General features: G+C 50.0%; 2 protein-coding genes across 2 annotated transcripts in view; one reads left to right on the plus strand and one right to left on the minus strand.

Moving 5' to 3' along the window:
- Nucleotides 1-18,814, minus strand: part of LOC128847462 (zinc finger protein 345-like) — a 430,467-nt gene that overhangs the window by 299,993 nt on the left and 111,660 nt on the right. The gene's annotated exons all lie outside the window — the stretch shown is intronic.
- Nucleotides 1,535-11,586, plus strand: LOC128847454 (zinc finger protein 345-like). The gene is made up of 4 exons (XM_054046869.1): nucleotides 1,535-1,618; nucleotides 5,693-5,819; nucleotides 6,417-6,530; nucleotides 6,859-11,586. The coding sequence occupies exons 2-4, from the start codon at nucleotides 5,693-5,695 to the stop codon at nucleotides 8,814-8,816; spliced, it is 2,199 nt and encodes a 732-aa protein (XP_053902844.1). The 5' UTR covers nucleotides 1,535-1,618; the 3' UTR covers nucleotides 8,817-11,586.

Raw genomic sequence — 18,814 nt, forward strand, 5'->3', positions numbered from 1 at the left:
AGTCGAGCAGTCTGAGGTAGGGCTAGAATCAGGGCTGTCTGGGCCTTGTTAAGCTCCCTTGTGTCTGTGCATTATTATATGATCTTCAATGACAGAATCACACACTGCAGCGCTCATTAACACAGGACCCTGCCTCATTCAGGGTATGTCTAGCTACACTGCAAAAATAAAACAAAACCAAAACTCAAGCAAAAGACACTGCAACAAGTCTCAGAGTGGGGGTCAGATGACTCTGGCTGGGGAGGGGGACAGGGAGAGGGGCTCAGGCTGTAGGGATAAAATTAGCAGAGCAGACACAGAAGCTGGAGCCTGGTGTCCGAGATCCTCTCCCCTTGCCAGGTTTCAGAGCTCTGGCTCTGCCCAGCCCCGAAGGTTCCCAGGAAGGGGTGTTGTGAAAAGTCCAGCCCTGTCCTGGAACAGTCAGAGAAATGTTAAGGTTGTTCTCCCTTTAAGGAGCCCATGTGTGACAGTTTGTTACTTTCCCCTGGAGTCACCGAACAGTTCAATTTAAACACAGCGGCTGGATCGATCTCTTCCAGAATCCAATGAACCTTTGAAACGGATTCTTCTCAGGATGACCTCCAGACAAAAGTCTACTTTGAGCTGTAAGCCAGGCGACAGGCCCTCTGTTTTCAGGGCAGGGTCCTGCTGTTTCTCCCCTGCCAGAGCTGTGTGTGTGCTAAAATGCAAATCATTTAGTTCCTGCCCCCCTCTGGTACAATGGATGGGGTCACACCCCCTCTCTTTAGCTTGAGGGGTCTGTTTACCTGAGATGTAAATACATTCTCATCCTCTTTCCAAGTCCTATGGCAGAAACTCCCAGGGGGGATTTTTTTTTAACATGCATAATTGATGCAGCAAGCCCAGAGGTGCCGGGGCTATGAACTGCCAGGCCCAGAGGTGCCGGGGCTATGAACTGCCAGGCCTAGAGTTGCTGTCTGGGGCTCACCCCTGGGAAGCCCTGGCACAAATTAAGCCCTGGAAAAACGACATTCCTGTGTCTAGGGTGAGGTGTCACAGAATCAGTGTCCCCGAGAAATGTCTCCCCTGCTGCTAGGGCTCTGGGCAGCCGCTCTAGGACCAGGACATCTCACCCCCATGTGCTTGCGGATTTTGGGGAGTCTCTGGAACAATCCTCAGTCTCCATTAGAAACGCCCCTTCTTCCCCATCCCCTGGGATCTGGATGTATCCTTTCTGTCCAGTCACTAACAGGGTGGCTTCTATGCACGACACTCCCTTAATGCGGGGAGAAGCTGCCTGAGACCAGGGGAGGTGGGGTCCCCACGGGGCAGGGTCTGGGGCAGGGGGGCTGCAGCGCGATGGGTTGATCGCTAGGACCCAGGAGCAGCTGGGAGGCGGCTCTGGGGGGAGCGATCGCGGGGCTCAGGCCCGGCAGCAGGAAGTGACTCGCAGCCGCTGCGGGGACTCTGGCTCCAGGCTCCTGGCGAGATCCCCGAGCCCCGGCGGCTGGTGCTGGGAGCCCGGAGCCCGGAGCCCGGGCTGCAGCCGGGAGAGGGGAATCTCCAGCAGGGCCCTTCCCGCTGCTCCCCAGGAGCCTCTCCCAGGGCAGAGCCCCCAGCCTGGCCAGGGCCCTTCCCGGCCCAGCTTGGAGGGAAGGTAAGAGAGACCCTAAGGAAAGGTGCCCCCCCCAGGCCCTTTCCACCCGGGCTGCGGGGAGAGGAGGATACAGAGACGTAGCGGGATGTATGGGCAGGACGGAGAACAGGGATGGGGGGCAGGAGGCGGGTAATGGGGATGCAGGGGGCAGGATGGGATGGGGGAGGGGGCAGGGATGATGGGGCGATGCAGGGGAAAGGGGGGATGTAGGGTGGCTGGAGGGAGACTGAGAGCAAACGCAGACTGGCTGGGGAAGGGAGAGCCGGGGGCAGGGAGAAGGCAGAGGGGTGGAGAGAGATACAAGGCAGCTGGAAATGTTTTCCCTCTGGATCTGGTCAAACAAGCACTGGGGAGTGAGTGGGCAGGGGACTAACCCCTCTCACGGGAGCCAGTTCAGATTTTTGGTTGGGGGAGCAACTTTAACTGTGATTCCAGGGGCTACTTAGGCACCTGAAAACTCTAGGGTTTTTTTTGCAGACAATAACTTAGAACTTAGCTGACAGCCACACCATATCCAATTCTTACATTAAAAAAAGAGAAGTCAATAAATATCAGACCCACTCAGCTCTAATACTAACATGTTCTCATGTTGTGCCAAGTCACCTAAGGGAAACGGGTTAGGTTTGGGAATTTGAATGTCTATTCTGAGTTAACAATTGAAACAATTGTAGAAAAATCTAGATTACTTCCTATCACTTTTTTTGCAGTTCACCAGGGCTGGAATAGATCCTTTAACTTTTGGAAACATCCTCCTAGGTCAAGACCCTATGAGTTTATACTGCACATGTCTGGGGCTCTAGGGGTGTTACTCCACTACAAATAATAACTAGAAACTATCAGAGGGGTAGCTGTGTTAGTCTGAATCTGTAAAAAGCAACAGAGGGTCCTGTGGCACCTTGAAGACTAACAGAAGTATTGGGAGCATAAGCTTTTGTGGGTAAGAACCTCAGTTCTTCACTGCCAATACGTCTGTTAGTCTTAAAGGTGCCACAGGACCCTCTGTTGCTTTTAACTAGAAACTGACTCTAAACAGGCGTGAAACGGACACTTTTAAGTCACTTTCCCAGTATTGTCAACCCCCAATGTTCAAAAATTGTGAGATTGGCTTTAAAATTGTGAGGTTGTGTACAAATAATAGATTTGGTGTTTTTTATTTGCCTTCTGCTATTTGAGCCTTTAGGGTGCACTGGGGGGGGCGGGGGTGTCTCATTTTGAAACTTTCTCCACAGCCATTAGGGCTAGAAACTTCATTTTTCTTTAAGAAGGAAGGCTGAAATCATCACATTTCCACCTGACTCCAGAAGCTGGGGCTTTAAGGAAAACAATCATTCTCCTGAGGCTCATGACAAAATCACGAGAACTGGCCATGCTGCTTTCACTTTGGTTAAAGGCTAGTTACTTTCTAGAAGGCCCTTCAACACAACACTCCAGTGATTGAGTTGCAGTTCTCACAGGAGAATATTTAAAACCAAACACCAAGAAAATTCCAGATTTCAAAGTTGAGGGGAAAAAATGAGACTTCTGAGGTGTATCAAGGCCACTGCAGGCAGGAAAGGAAAATAAACAGGCCCAGGAGCTCTGGGCAGCTCTTCCACTTGAAAGAAAGTTGGAAAGTCAAATCTAGTCCTTAATCCAGTAAAGCAGCACCTTCACTCATAGATGTGCTGAATAACTATGCACTTCATACTTAAATAGCAGAGTCATCTTATCCAGGGCTACACATTGGCTCAGAGACTGTATTTACTGGTATATTCTGAACTGTGCTGAGTACACAGGTGAATGCCCAGTGAATAATACAAATCATGACAGTCGTCGACTTTATGGACTCTGAGGATGCAATTTCGGTTCTTTGCTCTGGAATTGGCCTGGATACAGCTGCAACCCTAAGAATTTGAGGCAGGAACACACCTGATACTCTTACGACACTTTCTCATTCCTTCCTTTTCGCCAACGCAGAACAGAAAATGACAAAACAAAATGCTTTTCGGTTAAAATGTAAAAATGCACAGCAGCCATTGCTCTACAGCCCAGCCTGGGGCAGACCCTGCCACCCCTTAGGGGCTCAGTGATTGTCTCTCCTCTCTCGTTCTCTCTTCATCCTTCCTGACCTCTCTGCTTCTTTGCATGCTGTCAACCAGGATGTCCTTCCCAATCGCCTGGGACCATTTGCTGGAGTCTCAGAGAACCGGCTGCCATATTTTGCTCCCATCTCTGAGTCCTCTTTTTCTGCAGCATGCAGCAGATAGGTGCAGTGGATAGGGAGACCTGGATTCTACCCCCCATGTATGACATCAGGCCAGTGCCTTAGGGACTGAATTTCAAAGGTTTTTAGGCACCCAAAGGTGCAGCTAGGCATCTAGTGGGGTTTACAAAACATCTAACCTTCTAGGCACTCTAGAAAATCCTACTAGCTGCCTAAACACTGTTCAAAATCTGGCCTTTAGTCTGTGTGTGCCTCAGTGTCCCATCTGTACAATGGGGATAACAGCACTGCTCTACCTCAGGGGCTTGAGGAGGTTAGACCTTGTGAAGCACTAAGACACTGTGGTGACAGGGCCACATAAGTACCACAGGCAGTGTGGGAACCTCTCTATACCACTGCTAGGCCTTCCCTGGGTTTTGGCCCCTTCTTTTCACCTATGCCCCCAAATCTCCCCCTTTTCTGAATGTAACCTTTACTCCTGGGGGAATTCTGTGCCACTGCGCGATGCAGAATTTTGCAGAAATTAAATGTTGTGCACGCAGAATGTCCTTTCCTCCACAGAAATGGGCTGAAATGCTGCTGGCTGCCACTAGGGGCTGCTGGACCCAGCAGTTCCCAGCTCACACATAGGGCTGGTCTACACTGGGGGGGGGGATGGATCCAAAATATGCAACTTCACCTAAGTGAATAGCGTAGCTGAAGTCGAAGTATCTTGGATCGAATTACTTGGGGTCCAGGCGGCGCGGGGTCGATGGCCGTGGCTCCCCCGTCGACTGCGCTACCACCGGTCGCTCTGGTGGAGTTCCGGAGTCGACGGTGAGCGCGTTTGGGGATCGATATATCACGTCTTAATGAGACGCGATATATTGATCCCGGATAAATTGATTGCTACCCGCCAATACGGCGGGTAGTGAAGACGTACCCATAGACGACACTGCTGGGGGGAGGGAACCCTGGGCTCTGAGGTTTGGGGGCTGGAGGTGGGTATCTGGGCAAGGGGGGCCCTGTGGCTGGGCTTTGGGGGCATGGGGGTGCAGGTATTTGGGCAAGGAGGGGCCCTGTGCCTGGTCTCTGGGGGAAAGGGGGTGCAGATATACTGGCTGGGGCAAGCATGGCTGGGCTCTGAAGGGCAGAGATTGTGGGTGTCTGGCCCCCCGGCTGGGCCCTGGGGAGGATGGGAAGGGGGCAGAGAAACAGAAACTGGGTTGTCATAGGGGTTTCTTTAACTCTCTACTCCTGTGGGAATTTTTGTGTGTCTGGGGGTGGAGGGGCTAGAGAGGGTTACACTACACCAGTGGTCTCTAACCTTTTTACACACAAGATCACCTTTTGAATTTAAGTGCAACCCAGGATCTACCCTGCCCCTTCCCTGAGGCCCTGCCCCACTCACTCCACCCCCGCCCCCGTCCCATGCTCTCCCGCACCCTCACTCACTTTCACTGGGCTGGGGCAGGGGGTTGGGGTGCTGGAGGGGGTGTGGGCTGGGGCTGAGGGGTTTGGGGTATGGGAGGGGGCTCTTGGCTGAGCTGGGGCAGGGGGTTGGGGTGCAGAAGGATGTGAGGGGTGCAAGCTCTGGGCTGGAGTTTGGGTGCAGGAGGGGGCTCAGGCCTTTTCTAGAGTTTGGCACCGAGATGCTGTTACGGGGAGAGTTTAAAACTGCCCTGGGTGGGTTTCGTTCTGCTGGGACGGGCCTGGCCTGTATGGTAATAAACTAACTGGGTTTCTTCCCAGCATGGCAGAGTCCAGAGATTCTGCTTTTCTGAGCCTCCCAGAGCTTCCGAGATGTTTATTTTTCTTCTTCCTTTCCCATGTGACCAGTGGGATTGTGGCTGAGGCAGCAGGTGCTGAGTGGGGGACTCTTGTTGTTTCAGATGCCGGTGACCTTCGAGGAGGTGGCCGTGTATTTCACCCAGGGGCAGGGGGCTCTGCTGGACCCCGCTCAGAGAGCCCTCTACAGGGACGTCATGCGGGAGAACTATGAGACGGTGACCTCGCTGGGTAAGAGATCCCTGCCCCCTTGGTTATTAGAAAGTGTAGGACCTGCATTTCTAACTCTGGTCAGGTTCTTCCCTGATCAGTTAGATTGGAGGGGAATGGGTTCCATAATCCATAGCTGCCGTGTGAGAGAGACTTGCATCTCCAAATCCCCTTCAATTGGACCAGAGTGTCAAAACGGACATGCTAAACCCTCCCCACTCCTCCAGCTATCAAGGCCGAGAAGCCATATATTGTCCTGTGTGTATTGTTTCTCATTTGAGCACAGAATCCCTTTTCACCTCCCTCCTTAGGACTAGCTCCAGTCCTGGGGAGGGCTCTGGGCTCTGCAGGGGTAACTCCAGAGCTGTGTGTGTGTCAGCAAGGCCCCCAAAGTGCACAGATCCTGGGAACTGCTAGTGAGGGCGTAAAAATTATCTCCACCTCCCCAGACATCTGCCTCTCCCAAGGGAGCTCAGTGACCATGTTCCCATCCCTTTGGATTCCATGTTCTACCAGCACAGCACCGGGATAGGTTCAACTCATGGATTGTCCTTTGTGACAGACAAATTCCCAATCTTCCATTCACCCTGATCTGGTCTGATTTCCCGCCCTGCACAGGATTCCCCCTTCACAAACCTGACTTGATTGCCCGGCTGGAACGAGGGGAAGCGCCGTGGGTCCGGGATCTCCAGGCCTCAGAAGAAAAAGAGATCCCAAGGGGCACTTGCACAGGTGAGGACTGAAAGAAACCATTGGACGAATGAAGGAAAAAGTTGAGAATCCCAGAAATGTGGTGCGAGAAAGAGCCGTCAGTTGTTCTTTATGTCAGCCAGAGTAGGGCTGTAGTCAGCAGATATTGCTCACATCTTTCCACCCGTCCTGTCAGCTGCAGGAGTTCCCTTCCCGACTTTCCTTCTGTGTGCATGTTTGGGTGGGAAGTGAAGGCAGAATCCAATTGCTGATTCTTCGCAACTTGCGTGTGTTGGGTTTTCCCTTGGTGCCAATTCTCTTTCTCCACAGCACAATGACTCCTGTCTGGATTGTCTCTCTTTCCCAGCAGGTGATGAGAGAGTGAGTGAGAACGAGGAGGGGAATCAACATGAAGGAGTTTCTGGGGAAGTGGAACCACCAGGGCCCTTTGTGGGAAGAGCTGAAGGGAATTTTTCCCAGTGCTGGGAAGAAGCCTGGGGAAATTGGCACAGGTCAGAGAAGCTCCTGGGAAACCACTCAAGGAAGAAAGTAGATGAATCTATTAAATGCGGGGGAGGAGACAAGGATCCCACAGTCCAGCAGACAAATCCCAAGGAAGAGAAACCCTACCACTGTCTCCAGTGTGGGAAAGGATTCATTCTGAGATCACACCTTGTGATACATCAGATAATCCATACTGGAGAGAAACCTCTTCAATACTTGCACTGTATGGAAAGCTTCAATAACCACTCAGATCTTAATAACCATGGGAGAAGCCATACGGGTGAGAATTCCTATCAATGCCTCGAGTGTGGGAAACGTTTCAGTGGGGAGTCAGCACTAATTATGCATCAGAGAATCCACACAGGTGGGAGACCACATAAGTGCTTGGACTGTGGGAAAGGTTTCACACGGCGATCAGGCCTTGTTACACACCAGGCAATCCACACCGGAGAGAGACCCCATAAGTGCTTGGACTGTGGGAAAAGTTTCACATGGAGATCAGGCCTTGTTACACATCAGGCAATCCACACAGGAGAGAGACCCCATAAGTGCTCAGACTGTGGGAAAAGTTTCATGCAGAGATCACACCTTATTAGACATCAGACAGTCCACACAGGAGAGAGAGCTTATAAATGCTTGGTGTGTGGGAAAAGCTTCAGTAACAGCACAAACCTTACTAACCATCGGAGAATCCACAGAGGAGAGAGACCCCATAAATGCCTCTACTGTGGGAATGGTTTCCGTTGGAAGTCAGCCCTCATAATACATCAGAGAATCCACACAGGGGAGAGACCCCATAAGTGCTTGGAGTGTGGGAAAAGTTTCACACAGAGATCAGCACTTGTTACACATCAGACAGTCCACACAGGAGAGGGACGCTATAAATGCTTGGAGTGTGGGAAAAGTTTCAGTTGGAAGTCAGACCTTATAACACATCAGAGAATCCACACAGGGGAGAGACCCCATAAGTGCTTGGACTGTGGGAAAAATTTCATACAGAGATCAACCCTTACAAGGCATCAGAGAATACACACAGGAGAGAGACCCTATAAATGCCTCGAGTGTGGGAACTCCTTCAGTTGGAAGTCCGATCTTATCACACATCAGCGAATCCACACAGGAGAGAGACCTCATAAGTGCTTGGACTGTGGGAAAAGCTTTAGATGCAGCTCACAACTCACTCAACATCAGAGAACCCACACGGGAGAAAGACCCTATAAATGCCTCGAGTGTGGGAAAAGTTTCATTGGGAGTTCTCATCTTGTTGCACATCACAGAATTCACACTGGAGACAAACCTCAGAAATGCCTCAACTGTGGGAAATGTTTCAGGTGGAAGTCTGCCCTTATAACACATCAGAGGGTCCACACAGGAGAAAGACCCCATAAGTGCTTGGACTGTGGGAAAAGTTTCACAAACAGATCAGCCCTTGTTTTACATCAGAAAATCCACACGGGAGAGAGGCCCCATAAGTGCTTGGAGTGTGAGAAAAGTTTCACACAAAGATCATGTCTGATAACACATCAGATAACCCACACAGGAGAAAGACCCCATAAGTGCTTGGACTGTGGGAAAAGTTTCACACAGAGATCAAACCTCATTAAACATGGGATAATCCACACAGGATCTAAACTTCATAAATGCCTTGCCTGTGGAGAAAGCTTCATTCAGCGATCACACCTCATTAAACATCAGAGAATCCACAAAGGTGTGAGATTCAATCTGAGCTCACACATCAGTGATCCACACGACAGAGAGATCTTGAATGCGGTGGAAGCTTCCTTTGGTGCTCCTGGAGTATCAGGCATCTGCAAATCTGCATAAGGAAGAAACCTCTGAGATGTTCTCAGTGTGGAAAATGCTGCAAGTGGAGCTAACACCATGTTGGACATCAGAGACTCCTCCAAAGAGCACAGAAATTCTCTCAGGGCCCTGACTAGGGCTGGCCATGGTGACCAACCCGTTTCCTCATTCCCACACACATCAGTTGCATTTGCCTCCCAAGCATCCAGCTGCCCATTGCTGGGGTGAGGCTCCAGCAGCAGCCGAACATCAGCTGGTCAGTGACCCTCTGGCTCTGCCTGGTCTAAGCAAACCCCAGGCAGAGGAGGAGACGCCCCGATCAGCCCCTCCCCCCTGCTGCAGCCGTGGCTGCTGAGCTGATGGGCTATAGGTGGGGGAAGGGGGAGAGAGAGACTCCTCCAGCCGCTCCCTCTGCCTGGCTGAAGTTCCCCCCTCTCCCTTCCCCTCCCAGCCGGGATCCCCCTGCCATGGAGATGAGGAGAAGGACACTTGGGCCAGGCCCCACCTTCACTCTAGACTCCTGTCCCCACCCCCCATCTTCCACCAGCCCCTGAGCTGGGCTCCCCCACTTACCTGGGGCTGTTCTCTGCAGAGGGAGTGTCCCTGGGGGCTTGGTAACCCCTCCCCTCCCTAAATTCCTCAGGATCAAACGTTAAGGGACCTCCCCATAACCCATTGGTTATGGGGAGGAAACCGGGATTGAATAGTTGGGGCTGGGGGAGCTGAGAAGCAGGCAGAGCTGGGTGCTCGGGCTATCGAGTGTTTGGACATCATGGGATCAGAGGTGAGGGAGAGCACAGGGGTAGAGAGGTGCTGCCTCTCCTCACTCTCCCCCTCTGCCCCTTCTCCCTGCCCTCTGTGGATTCAGACAGCACCACTGAGAGGGGCTGATTCCCACAGGGCCTTTTGTGGGAGGCCTGGAAATCCCACCTCTGCCTCCGCAGCATCAGCCTCTGAATGTCTGTCTATGGTAGAAAAATGGTTGGGATTAGCTAGCACATCTTCCCAGACTCTCCAACACTCCTTCTAGTCACATTGACCCTAAGTATATTAGCTATTCCGATCCTCTCCGTGAGCAGAGTGATTGTTGGTCCCGGAGTTCCCCCTTTGGGGCCTGATTGTCTCATTCCCAGATAGCCTCACATTACTCCAGGTCATACTGAAAAGCATTGAGTGTTTGTATATTATTCTCCCTGAGGGAGCAGAGCTAAACAGATGCTAAAAAAGTGGGGAGCAGGGACAGTGCGTCCGAGGGATTCCCTCCTTCTCCCATCACTGTCACGCTCCACTCTCGACACAGCAGCCTCCGTCCTAGCAATGGAGAGTTTTATCCTGTCCCCGTTCTACCCCTCCCCCACTTACCACCATGTCCCTGTCTCTCCATGCTTAAGAATCAGTTTTGATTTCTGTGATCCTCCATGAGACTTCTGAGGGCTGGAGAAGAAATCGTCACAGACTTGCGAGGGAGGGGAAGGGAGGAATCCCAAAGAACCTCAAAGTACAGTTTGAACTTCCTGATCTGTTTCCATCTATTGGTGAAATTGCTTCCAGGTTTTTTCTGTGCTAGTCCAGATCATTTGTAGATGGGAAGGGTTTTTGTTTGTTTGTTCATTTCTTTTATTATGACGATGCTAAAACTTTTGTAACTAATACAACCAAATTATTAGGCAAGAAGTGAAGCCAGTTTAGCCACTTTAGACGAAAATTTATTTTCCTGATTTTGAGTCTTCAGATTCTCTTTCACTTTATGAATGTAAAAGTGTTTTATAACCCACCCTGGAGTGTGGGTTTTTCTCTATTCCAGAAGGCTGTTTGGTCACAAACTTTGATATTAGTTTAGTTTAGACGTAGCTTAGATTTATTGAGGACTTAATGAGACAAATGATCATTGGCCAGTACGGTCCTTTTTTTATTTTATTTTAACCTTTTTCTACCCTTTTGTGATGTGGATTTAGTTTTATTTGAACAATGGCAAAGGTCAGTATGTCTCAGCACAGACACTCCTGTTGCCATAGTGCTGTCTGCACCAGAAGTTAGCTTGGTACAGCTGCGCCGCTTGGGGAGGGGGGTGGAATTTCACAACTGATGCAGGTTGCATGCGCAGATCACGCCTCTGAGTCAGGAGGAGGAGAGGGTGGGGGAACAGAGCTGGGAAATGGCTGGGTGTGCTCTTCAGAGCCAGACGGCCGAGAACTGTGAACTCGCTGCGTCAGAGCCAGAGAGCGACTAGCCTTGGCCTGTGAGTGTCACGCGAAGCTTCCCCTGCAATCTAAAGGACCATGAACAACACCACAAAAATGATGGGGGGGGAGGGGAGCAGCGTCCCCCTATTGAGATGCCGAGGTTGGGCGATCAGAAGGGAGCCGGGGATGTCAACAGACTTGGGCAGCCTTGAAGCCAGGCCGACCCCCATCACTGAGGACAGAGGGAGAAGAGGAGCCCTAGAGCCCTGCTGGTCACCCCTCCCCATCTACTGCAGTGTCCTGAGTGGGAACAAGAGAGACTGTCTCTGCCCCACTCACTCCACACTGCATCCCTCCTACCGGAGCTCTTTGGATTCCCTGCTCTCGGAGTGTTTCCTTTTGTGACTGGGTCCTAGCGTCTCTCACGGCTTCTCGCCACTTTTCTACCATTTTTACGTGTTGCACTGTTGTTGGTTCTTGTGGGAGTTGGACGCGGCACTGTGCTGGGATGGAACAGGAAAGTACCCGCTGAGCTGGGCTGTGGGTGGGGCACGGAGTCTGTCTTTGTTCGTCCTTTGGAATAATAAAGTAGAATTTAGTTTCTCCCACGGCCAGTCTCCTTCGTTTTGCATTAACGACTCAGAGCTGCAATTGGACTTAGGTGCCTAAAGCCCAGGTTTTGACCCCTGACTCCCAGAATGAGGTGCCACTGAAATCCAGAAAACCTCGGCCTGGCTGCTCACTCAGCACCAACATTTCTATGGTTAAATTTCCCAAGGTTCCTAAATTTCTGCTTCTGGGTCTGGGCACTGCTGCTGCCTCACTCCAGGCGTCCAGACACCTGCCTCACACCTAAACCCCAGAAGGATCCTCAATCAGAAGGTTGTCAGAGGAAAGCCTATCTTGCCTGTGGGGCCCTGTAGTGAGGCAACAACTCACCCGGCGGCACCTCCTGCTGGTCGTCCAGGGAATTAGCTCTTCCACTCAGGCGTGCCCTCTGCAGGCCAGTGTCTCACCTGTCTCTGGCTCTGGTGCCCCCCCCTTCCGGACTCCATGTCCCTTTTCTCAGGGTTCTGCCCCTGACCCCACAGTCTCCCTGGGTCTCCCTTCCCTGGGGAACGCCCAACCCCCTATCCCCACCTCGCCTCAGTCTTTGGCTACTGACAGTCACCATCTAGCCCCTGCTCACTGGGGCGGACGGCAGTATAATCGCTACTCATCATCGGCAAGGAGGGTTTGGACCTGCTGCCTTTGCCTACCCTTGGGTTGCCCCTCTGCAACCCCCAGTACCTTTTTTGGCCTTTAACAAGGCCTGCAGCCTGGGGGTTTTCCAGGCTGGAGCTCCCCAGCTCCTCTGGCCTTCCCCCAGCCCTGCTCTACTCTAGGTACCCCGCTCAGTTCCCAGCAGCCAGGCCTGTCCCTCTCAACAACTAGAGACCAACTGACCTAGCTCCAGCCTAGCAGCACTTTTATAGGGCCAGCTGTGGCCTGATTGGGGCATAGCCCCAGCTGAGGCTGCTTCCCCCAATCAGCCTTTCCCCAGCCAATGTCATCTCCAGGGCTGCTTTTAACCACTCCGGGCAGGAGCGGGGTGACCACCCCGCTACACCCCCCCCCTCCAATCCCCACCCCTCTGGTTGGGGGGGACCCTCGGTTTCTGTTCCTCAGAGCTGCCCTTCCAGGGCCTCCTGCCTCATCTCTGAGGCCTCCCAGCATTGGGCCATCTTCTGGGTCTGAGCCTCTGCCTTCTGGCGGGCCACCTCCATGGCTGCCAGCCATGCCCGCAGGTAAAGGTCCCCCAGGCCCTCTTCCTTCAGGGTCTGGGTTCCCACTGCTACCTGCTGTACCCCCACCTGGGTCCTGGCCTCCTGCAGGGCCCAGTCTGTCTGGGTTTCCTGGTCCGCCTTCCCCCATGGGTGGCTCCCGGGCAGGTCTACTGCCATCCCTGCAGCAGCTACCTGGCTGGTCCCTGACCCCTTTAGGTCCTCAGGCCCCTCCACCAGAGGTTTCCCTCCTCCTAGAGGGCAATCCCTCTTTATGTGGCCCCATTCCCGGCAGCCAAAGCAGGCTTGCCGCCCCTTTGCTGCCTTGGGCTCCGGCTTCTCCCTGGGTTGCCCTGGACTGTGGTCCTTGGGGCAGGGCACTCCTTCCATAGGTGACCCCACCACCCACAAGCCCAATACCTTCTTTGCCTCCTGGTTTCCCTTGCCAGGGAGCCTCTTGTAGGGGCTTGTCCCTCCCCCTGTCCTGGGTGAGGCTCCCTGCCCCCATCCCAGCAGGGACAATTCGCCTGTACATGTCTGCGCTGCCCACAGTTGTAACACACCCAGCGCTCTCCCCCGGGCCTCCTGTTCCCAGTGCTGGGCTTCTCCCACCAGTCTCGGTGGTTCCTCTGAAACTCCTGTTGGAGGAGTTTTACCAGGCCCGCTGTTCCCTTGCCAGCTGGCCCAACTGTTCATGGAGGGCCCTATGCACCTCCCATAGTCCCTTCTGGGTCTTCTGGATCCCCTGCAGGTCATCAGCCCCCTTCTGCCGGGGTGCTGATACTGGGTCCCAGCCAGGGGTGGCACTTGGGGTCTCTGCATAGACAACCCCGGTGTATCCAGGATCCATCATCCCCTGTAGCTTTCACATCTCTGGGCAATAGTCCTGCTGTCCTTGCCCTGTCCCTTGTATTGGGGGCGGCCTGCCTATGCCCGCATTCTCCACCAATCAACAACAAGCGAGTGACTGACCTAGCTCCAGCCTAGCAGCCCCTTTATAGGCCAGCTGTGGCTTGATTGGGGTGTGGCCCCAGCTGAGGCTGCTTCCCCCAATCAGCCTTTCAAACTTTTAAGCTTCTCCAGCAAGAAACTTATATAAAAATAAAGAGAGAGAGAGAGAGAGAGAGTTTCTCCTGTATTCACAGGATTCCAGGAGCTGGGGCTTTAACAAAACCAAAAGATATTGAAAGAATCCAGATGACATTAAGAGAATTTGTGAAACACCCTTGTGATTTGGTGTGGAAAGGGAACAGCCTCACTTCTTATCATTGCAGATACCTTTCTGTCCCCCGTCACTGCTCTATCTGGGCACCTCACAATCTTCAATGTGCTTAGCCTTCAGAGGCACCATTTCAGATTTTGGTGCCGGGCAGCTGGGGGCATCTTTAACTATGATTCCCAGGGCTATTTTCCATTGCATCAGTAGTCCACAGTCACTTAAAAACTAGCCCAAAAGTAGGCCAATCTATTTATTTAAACAATTTTTAAAAATTAACACTATGGTCTATGCCTTTAAAAATAATCACTATCTAGAGTACAATTAAATGATTGATGTTAGCAGCACAGATCTATAACAAACAAAATTTGCTGGCCCAATTGTACAAATTGTTCAGATTGGTTTAGGTTTATGTTCACTGAAGGGTTTATACAAAGAGTTATGATAAATACAAAGGATTAAGCTGGAAGGAGGTTTCTGGTGTGTTGCTGTTAGGGTTTGAGAGAGTAAACATCATCTCCATGAAATTCACTGATCGTACTCAAGTTTGTGAGACTCTGCCACCCTCAGAAATGTTAAACAGTAAGTACAACAGGAGATACAAATATTTACCAGCTGGAAGAGAAGATACAGCAGAAAGCTAGAATACTCAAGGAGCTGATAGAGGAGGTATCTGAGCCTCTAGCTATTATCTTTGGAAAATCATGGGAGATGGGAGAGATTCCAGAAGACTGGAAAAGGGCAAATATAGTGCCCATCTATAAAAAGGGAAATAAAAACAACCCAGGAAACTACAGACCAGTTAGTTTAACTTCTGTGCCAGGGAAGATAATGGAGCAAGTAATTAAGGAAATCATCTGCAAACACTTGGAAGGTGGTAAGGTGATAGGGAATAGCCAGCATGGATTTGTAAAGAACAAATCATATCAAACCAATCTGATAGCTTTCTTTGATAGAATACAGAGTAGCAGCCGTGTTAGTCTGTATCCGCAAAAAGAACACGAGTACTTGTGGCACCTTAGAGACTAACAAGAAGTGGGCTGTAGTCCACGAAAGCTTATGCTCTAATAAATTTGTTAGTCTCTAAGGTGCTACAAGTACTCCTGTTCTTTTTGATAGGATAACGAGTTTTGTGGATAAGGGAGAAACTGTGGATGTGGTATACCTAGACTTTAGTAAGGCATTTGATACGTTCTCGCATGATATTCTTATCGATAAACTAGGCAAATACAATTTAGATGGGGCTACTATAAGGTGGGTGCATAACTGGCTGGATAACCGTACTCAGAGAGTTGTTATTCATGGTTCCCAATCCTGCTGGAAAGGCATAACAAGTGGGGTTCCACAAGGGTCTGTTTTGGGACTGTCTCTGTTCAATATCTTCATTAATGACTTAGATATTGGTATAGAAAGTACGTTTATTAAGTTTGCAGATGATACCAAACTGGGAGGGATTGCAACTGCTTTGGAGGACAGGGTCATAATTCAAAATGATCTGGACAAATTGGAGAAATAGTCTGAGTTAAACAGGATGAAGTTTAACAAAGACAAATGCAAAGTGCTTCTCTTAGGAAGGAACAGTCAGTTTCACACATACAGAATGGGAAGAGACTGTCTAGGAAGGAGTACAGCAGAAAGGGATCTAGGGGTTATAGTGGACCACAAACTAAATATGAGTCAACAGTGTGACGCTGTTGCAAGAAAAGCAAACATGATTCTGGGATGTATTAACAGGTGTGTTGTGAGCAAGACCCGAGAAGTCATTCTTCCGCTCTACTTTGCGCTGGTTAGGCCTCAACTGGAGTATTGTGTCCAGTTCTGGGCACTCCATTTCAAGAAAGATGTGGAGAAATTGGAGAGGGTCCAGAGAAGAGGAACAAGAATGATTAAAGGTCTTGAGAACATGACCTATGAAGGAAGGCTGAAAGAATTGGGTTTGTTTAGTTTGGAAAAGAGAAGACTGAGAGGAGACATGATAGCAGTTTTCAGGTATCTAAAAGGGTGTCATAAGGAGGAGGGAGAAAACTTGTTCACCTTAGCCTCTAAGGATAGAACAAGAAGCAATGGGTTTAAACTGCAGCAAGGGAGGTCTAGGTTGGACATTAGGAAAAAGTTCCTAACTGTCAGAGTGGTTAAATACTGGAGTAAATTGCCTAGGGAGGTTGTGGAATCTCCATCTCTGGAGATATTTAAGAGTAGGTTAGATAAATGTCTATCAGGGATGGCTAGACAGTATTTGATCCTGCCATGAGGGCAGGGGACTGGACTCGATGACCTCTTGAGGTCCCTTCCAGTCCTAGAATCTATGAATCTATGAAAATGGCCCTCGAGGGTAGCAGTTGAGGAGCAGCAGCTCCTCAAAAGGTATCTGGGAAAAAGGTCCTGGAAAAGTGCAGCCCCACTCTGAGGAGATTTGGTAAAATCCAGACACTGACAGAGGAATCGGTGTTTCTGTGTCACAGCCGATGGACCTGACCCAAAGCCCGTTGTTGCCAAAGGAAAGACTCCCACAGACAAGTGGGACTAAATGGTAGAATAAATGGCCACAATGGGGTGCTGCCATTCACTGCAAAATTAGAGAGTTGGAAAAAATTGCAAAGTTTCAGTGTAATTTAAACAATATCTGTAGTGGTGGCAGCTTAGGCTTGTTTCTTCACAGCGGGGAACAATTCCGGGTTTTCTGTTCTGCAGCACGGCTCTTGCAGCCTGTCTGTGCTTTACTTTCTCCATTTATCTAAGTGTGGACAATGAAAAAAAAATCAGTTTTACAACTTTTATTTCATTTCACTTTCAATGTCCTAGTGCTCCAATGTTTGGGTTTCAGACACTGCTCAGGAAGCTGGGTCTCAGAACTATTTTCAGTCAGTTACGGAGCCTTTAAAACAAAGTTATAAGTGCTGGAAATAGGGGCACTAGGGGTGCAGCACCTAGGGTTGCAAACTGTCATGAATATAGGGGGAAGGATAGCAACCTTTATGTATGCTTGGCAGCTGTACTGGATTGCCTTACCTGTGAAGGGTTAAGCAGTTCAAATAACCTAGTTGGCATCTGACCAGAAGGACTAATGAGAAAAGAAGATACTTTCAAACCTGGGGTGGGGAAGGATTTGTTCATTGTTCTGTGGGTTGTTCCCTCTCCAGATGGAGGGAGAAACCAAGCAGGTACAATATCTCCTGAAAAATATACCTGGAATAAGCCACCTAAAACCACAGAAACTGCGAGTAAGGAAAGGAAGTGCGGTAGGTTATCTTTTGTTTTGGCTTGTGAATTTTCCTATGCTACAGAGTTAGTTTTATTCCTGTTTTTATAACTGTGAAGCTGAGCCCAGAGGGGAATCCCCTGTGTTTAAAATCTTTTTCTTACCCTGTAAAGTAACCTTTCAGCCTGGTTTTGCAGGTGTGATTCTTTTACTTTTGTCTTTATAATAAAGTTCTTGTTTTAAGAACCTGATTGATTTCAGTGTCCTGAAGACAAAGGGTCTGGTCTGTGCTCACATTGCTAAGACAACTGGTTGGTAGTTTATTCTCAAGCCTCCCCAGAAAAGGGGGTGAAGAGGCTTGGGGGGAAATAGGGATTCCAAGTGACCCTTCCCTGAATATTTTGTGTAAATCACTTGGTGGTGGCAGCAATACTGTCCAAGGACAAGGAAAGGGATTTGTGCCTTGGAGAAATTTAAACTTAAGCTGGTAAAATATAAGCTTAGGGGGTCTTTCATGTGGGTCCCCACATCTGTACCCCAGAGTTCAGAGGGGGGGGGAACCCTGACACCAACTCGGTCGGACTGGATGCCATTGCCGCAAATGGCGTCCGGTCCGACCGAATTGGCAACCCTAGCAGCACCCCCTGGCTTGAAGTGTTTTTCATCATATACAGGGCCAGCACAGTGGCTGCGTGATCTCTAGATTATTCTTGGGCATGATATTTTTGGAGATCTTTCTACTTCATCATGAAATAAATCTTCACATTATGTGTTGTAACTTGATCTTTCACCACTAACAGAAATGAGCTGATGCTGAGCTACAGGGGGTAAGATGAACATTTAAAAATTTGTCAAGGGGGAAAGTAACAGTAGAGTCAAAATGAACAGGAGAACTTGTGGCACCTTAGAGACTAACAAATTTATTTGAGCATAAGCTTTCATCTCTAAGGTGCCACAAGTACTCCTGTTCTTTTTGCGGATACAGACTAACACAGCTGCTACTCTGAAACCTGTCATTAGAGACAAAGTATGTTAATTAATTAACAAATTAATGGGTGAGGTGTGTGAAATTAATGATGGCTCAAAAGTAGCTGAGGTACCAAACTTTTTTTTTTTTTTTTTTTTTAAACCCTCTTAAAAGTCACTCGATAACTAAATGATGGATGTTAGCAACAAGCTACCTTCTGTGAAGGCCCTTTGCCCAGACCTCCTGGCCAGTGGTTCACCGCATTGCATTTCATTGTGCCTCAGAAAGACTTACCTTCATCACACCATCCATTGCTGTGCTGTGAGACACTTACCTTGAAGGATCCTGACATCTCCAGCGCCGTGCCTGTCCTGGGAGCGTGAGTACGCGAGTGTGAGTGTGACACCCTCCCCCACCCCTTCTTTTGAGCTTAGCTATCAATATAATAAACGTGCTGCTTTCTGCCAAACTCTGGGGGGTCATTAGTCCTCCCTAAGCTTACTTGCTAGCCCAATTTCACGTAACAATGAAGACCGTGTTCTTTGTCAAGGCAGCTATTTCCACGTGAATGGGCCTCCACTATGAAACCTGGTATCTGTCAGCCTCCCTCTGCACAACTGGTCAAGTCACCCGCCTCCTCTGAAGCATCCGCTAGTATTGGGCTTGAGCAATGGCTGCAGCCTCTTGACAC

The sequence above is a fragment of the Malaclemys terrapin genome, chromosome 13, assembly GCF_027887155.1.
Source record: "Malaclemys terrapin pileata isolate rMalTer1 chromosome 13, rMalTer1.hap1, whole genome shotgun sequence".
Taxonomy (NCBI): Eukaryota; Metazoa; Chordata; order Testudines; family Emydidae; genus Malaclemys; species Malaclemys terrapin.

Coding starts and splice junctions, on each gene's coding strand:
- LOC128847454 (XM_054046869.1), top strand. CDS start 5,693: ATGCCGGTGACCTTCGAGGAGGTGGCCGTGTATTTCACCCAGGGGCAG. Junction 5,820..6,416: donor TGAGACGGTGACCTCGCTGG/GTAAGAGATCCC, acceptor CGCCCTGCACAG/GATTCCCCCTTCACAAACCT. Junction 6,531..6,858: donor CCCAAGGGGCACTTGCACAG/GTGAGGACTGAA, acceptor CTTTCCCAGCAG/GTGATGAGAGAGTGAGTGAG.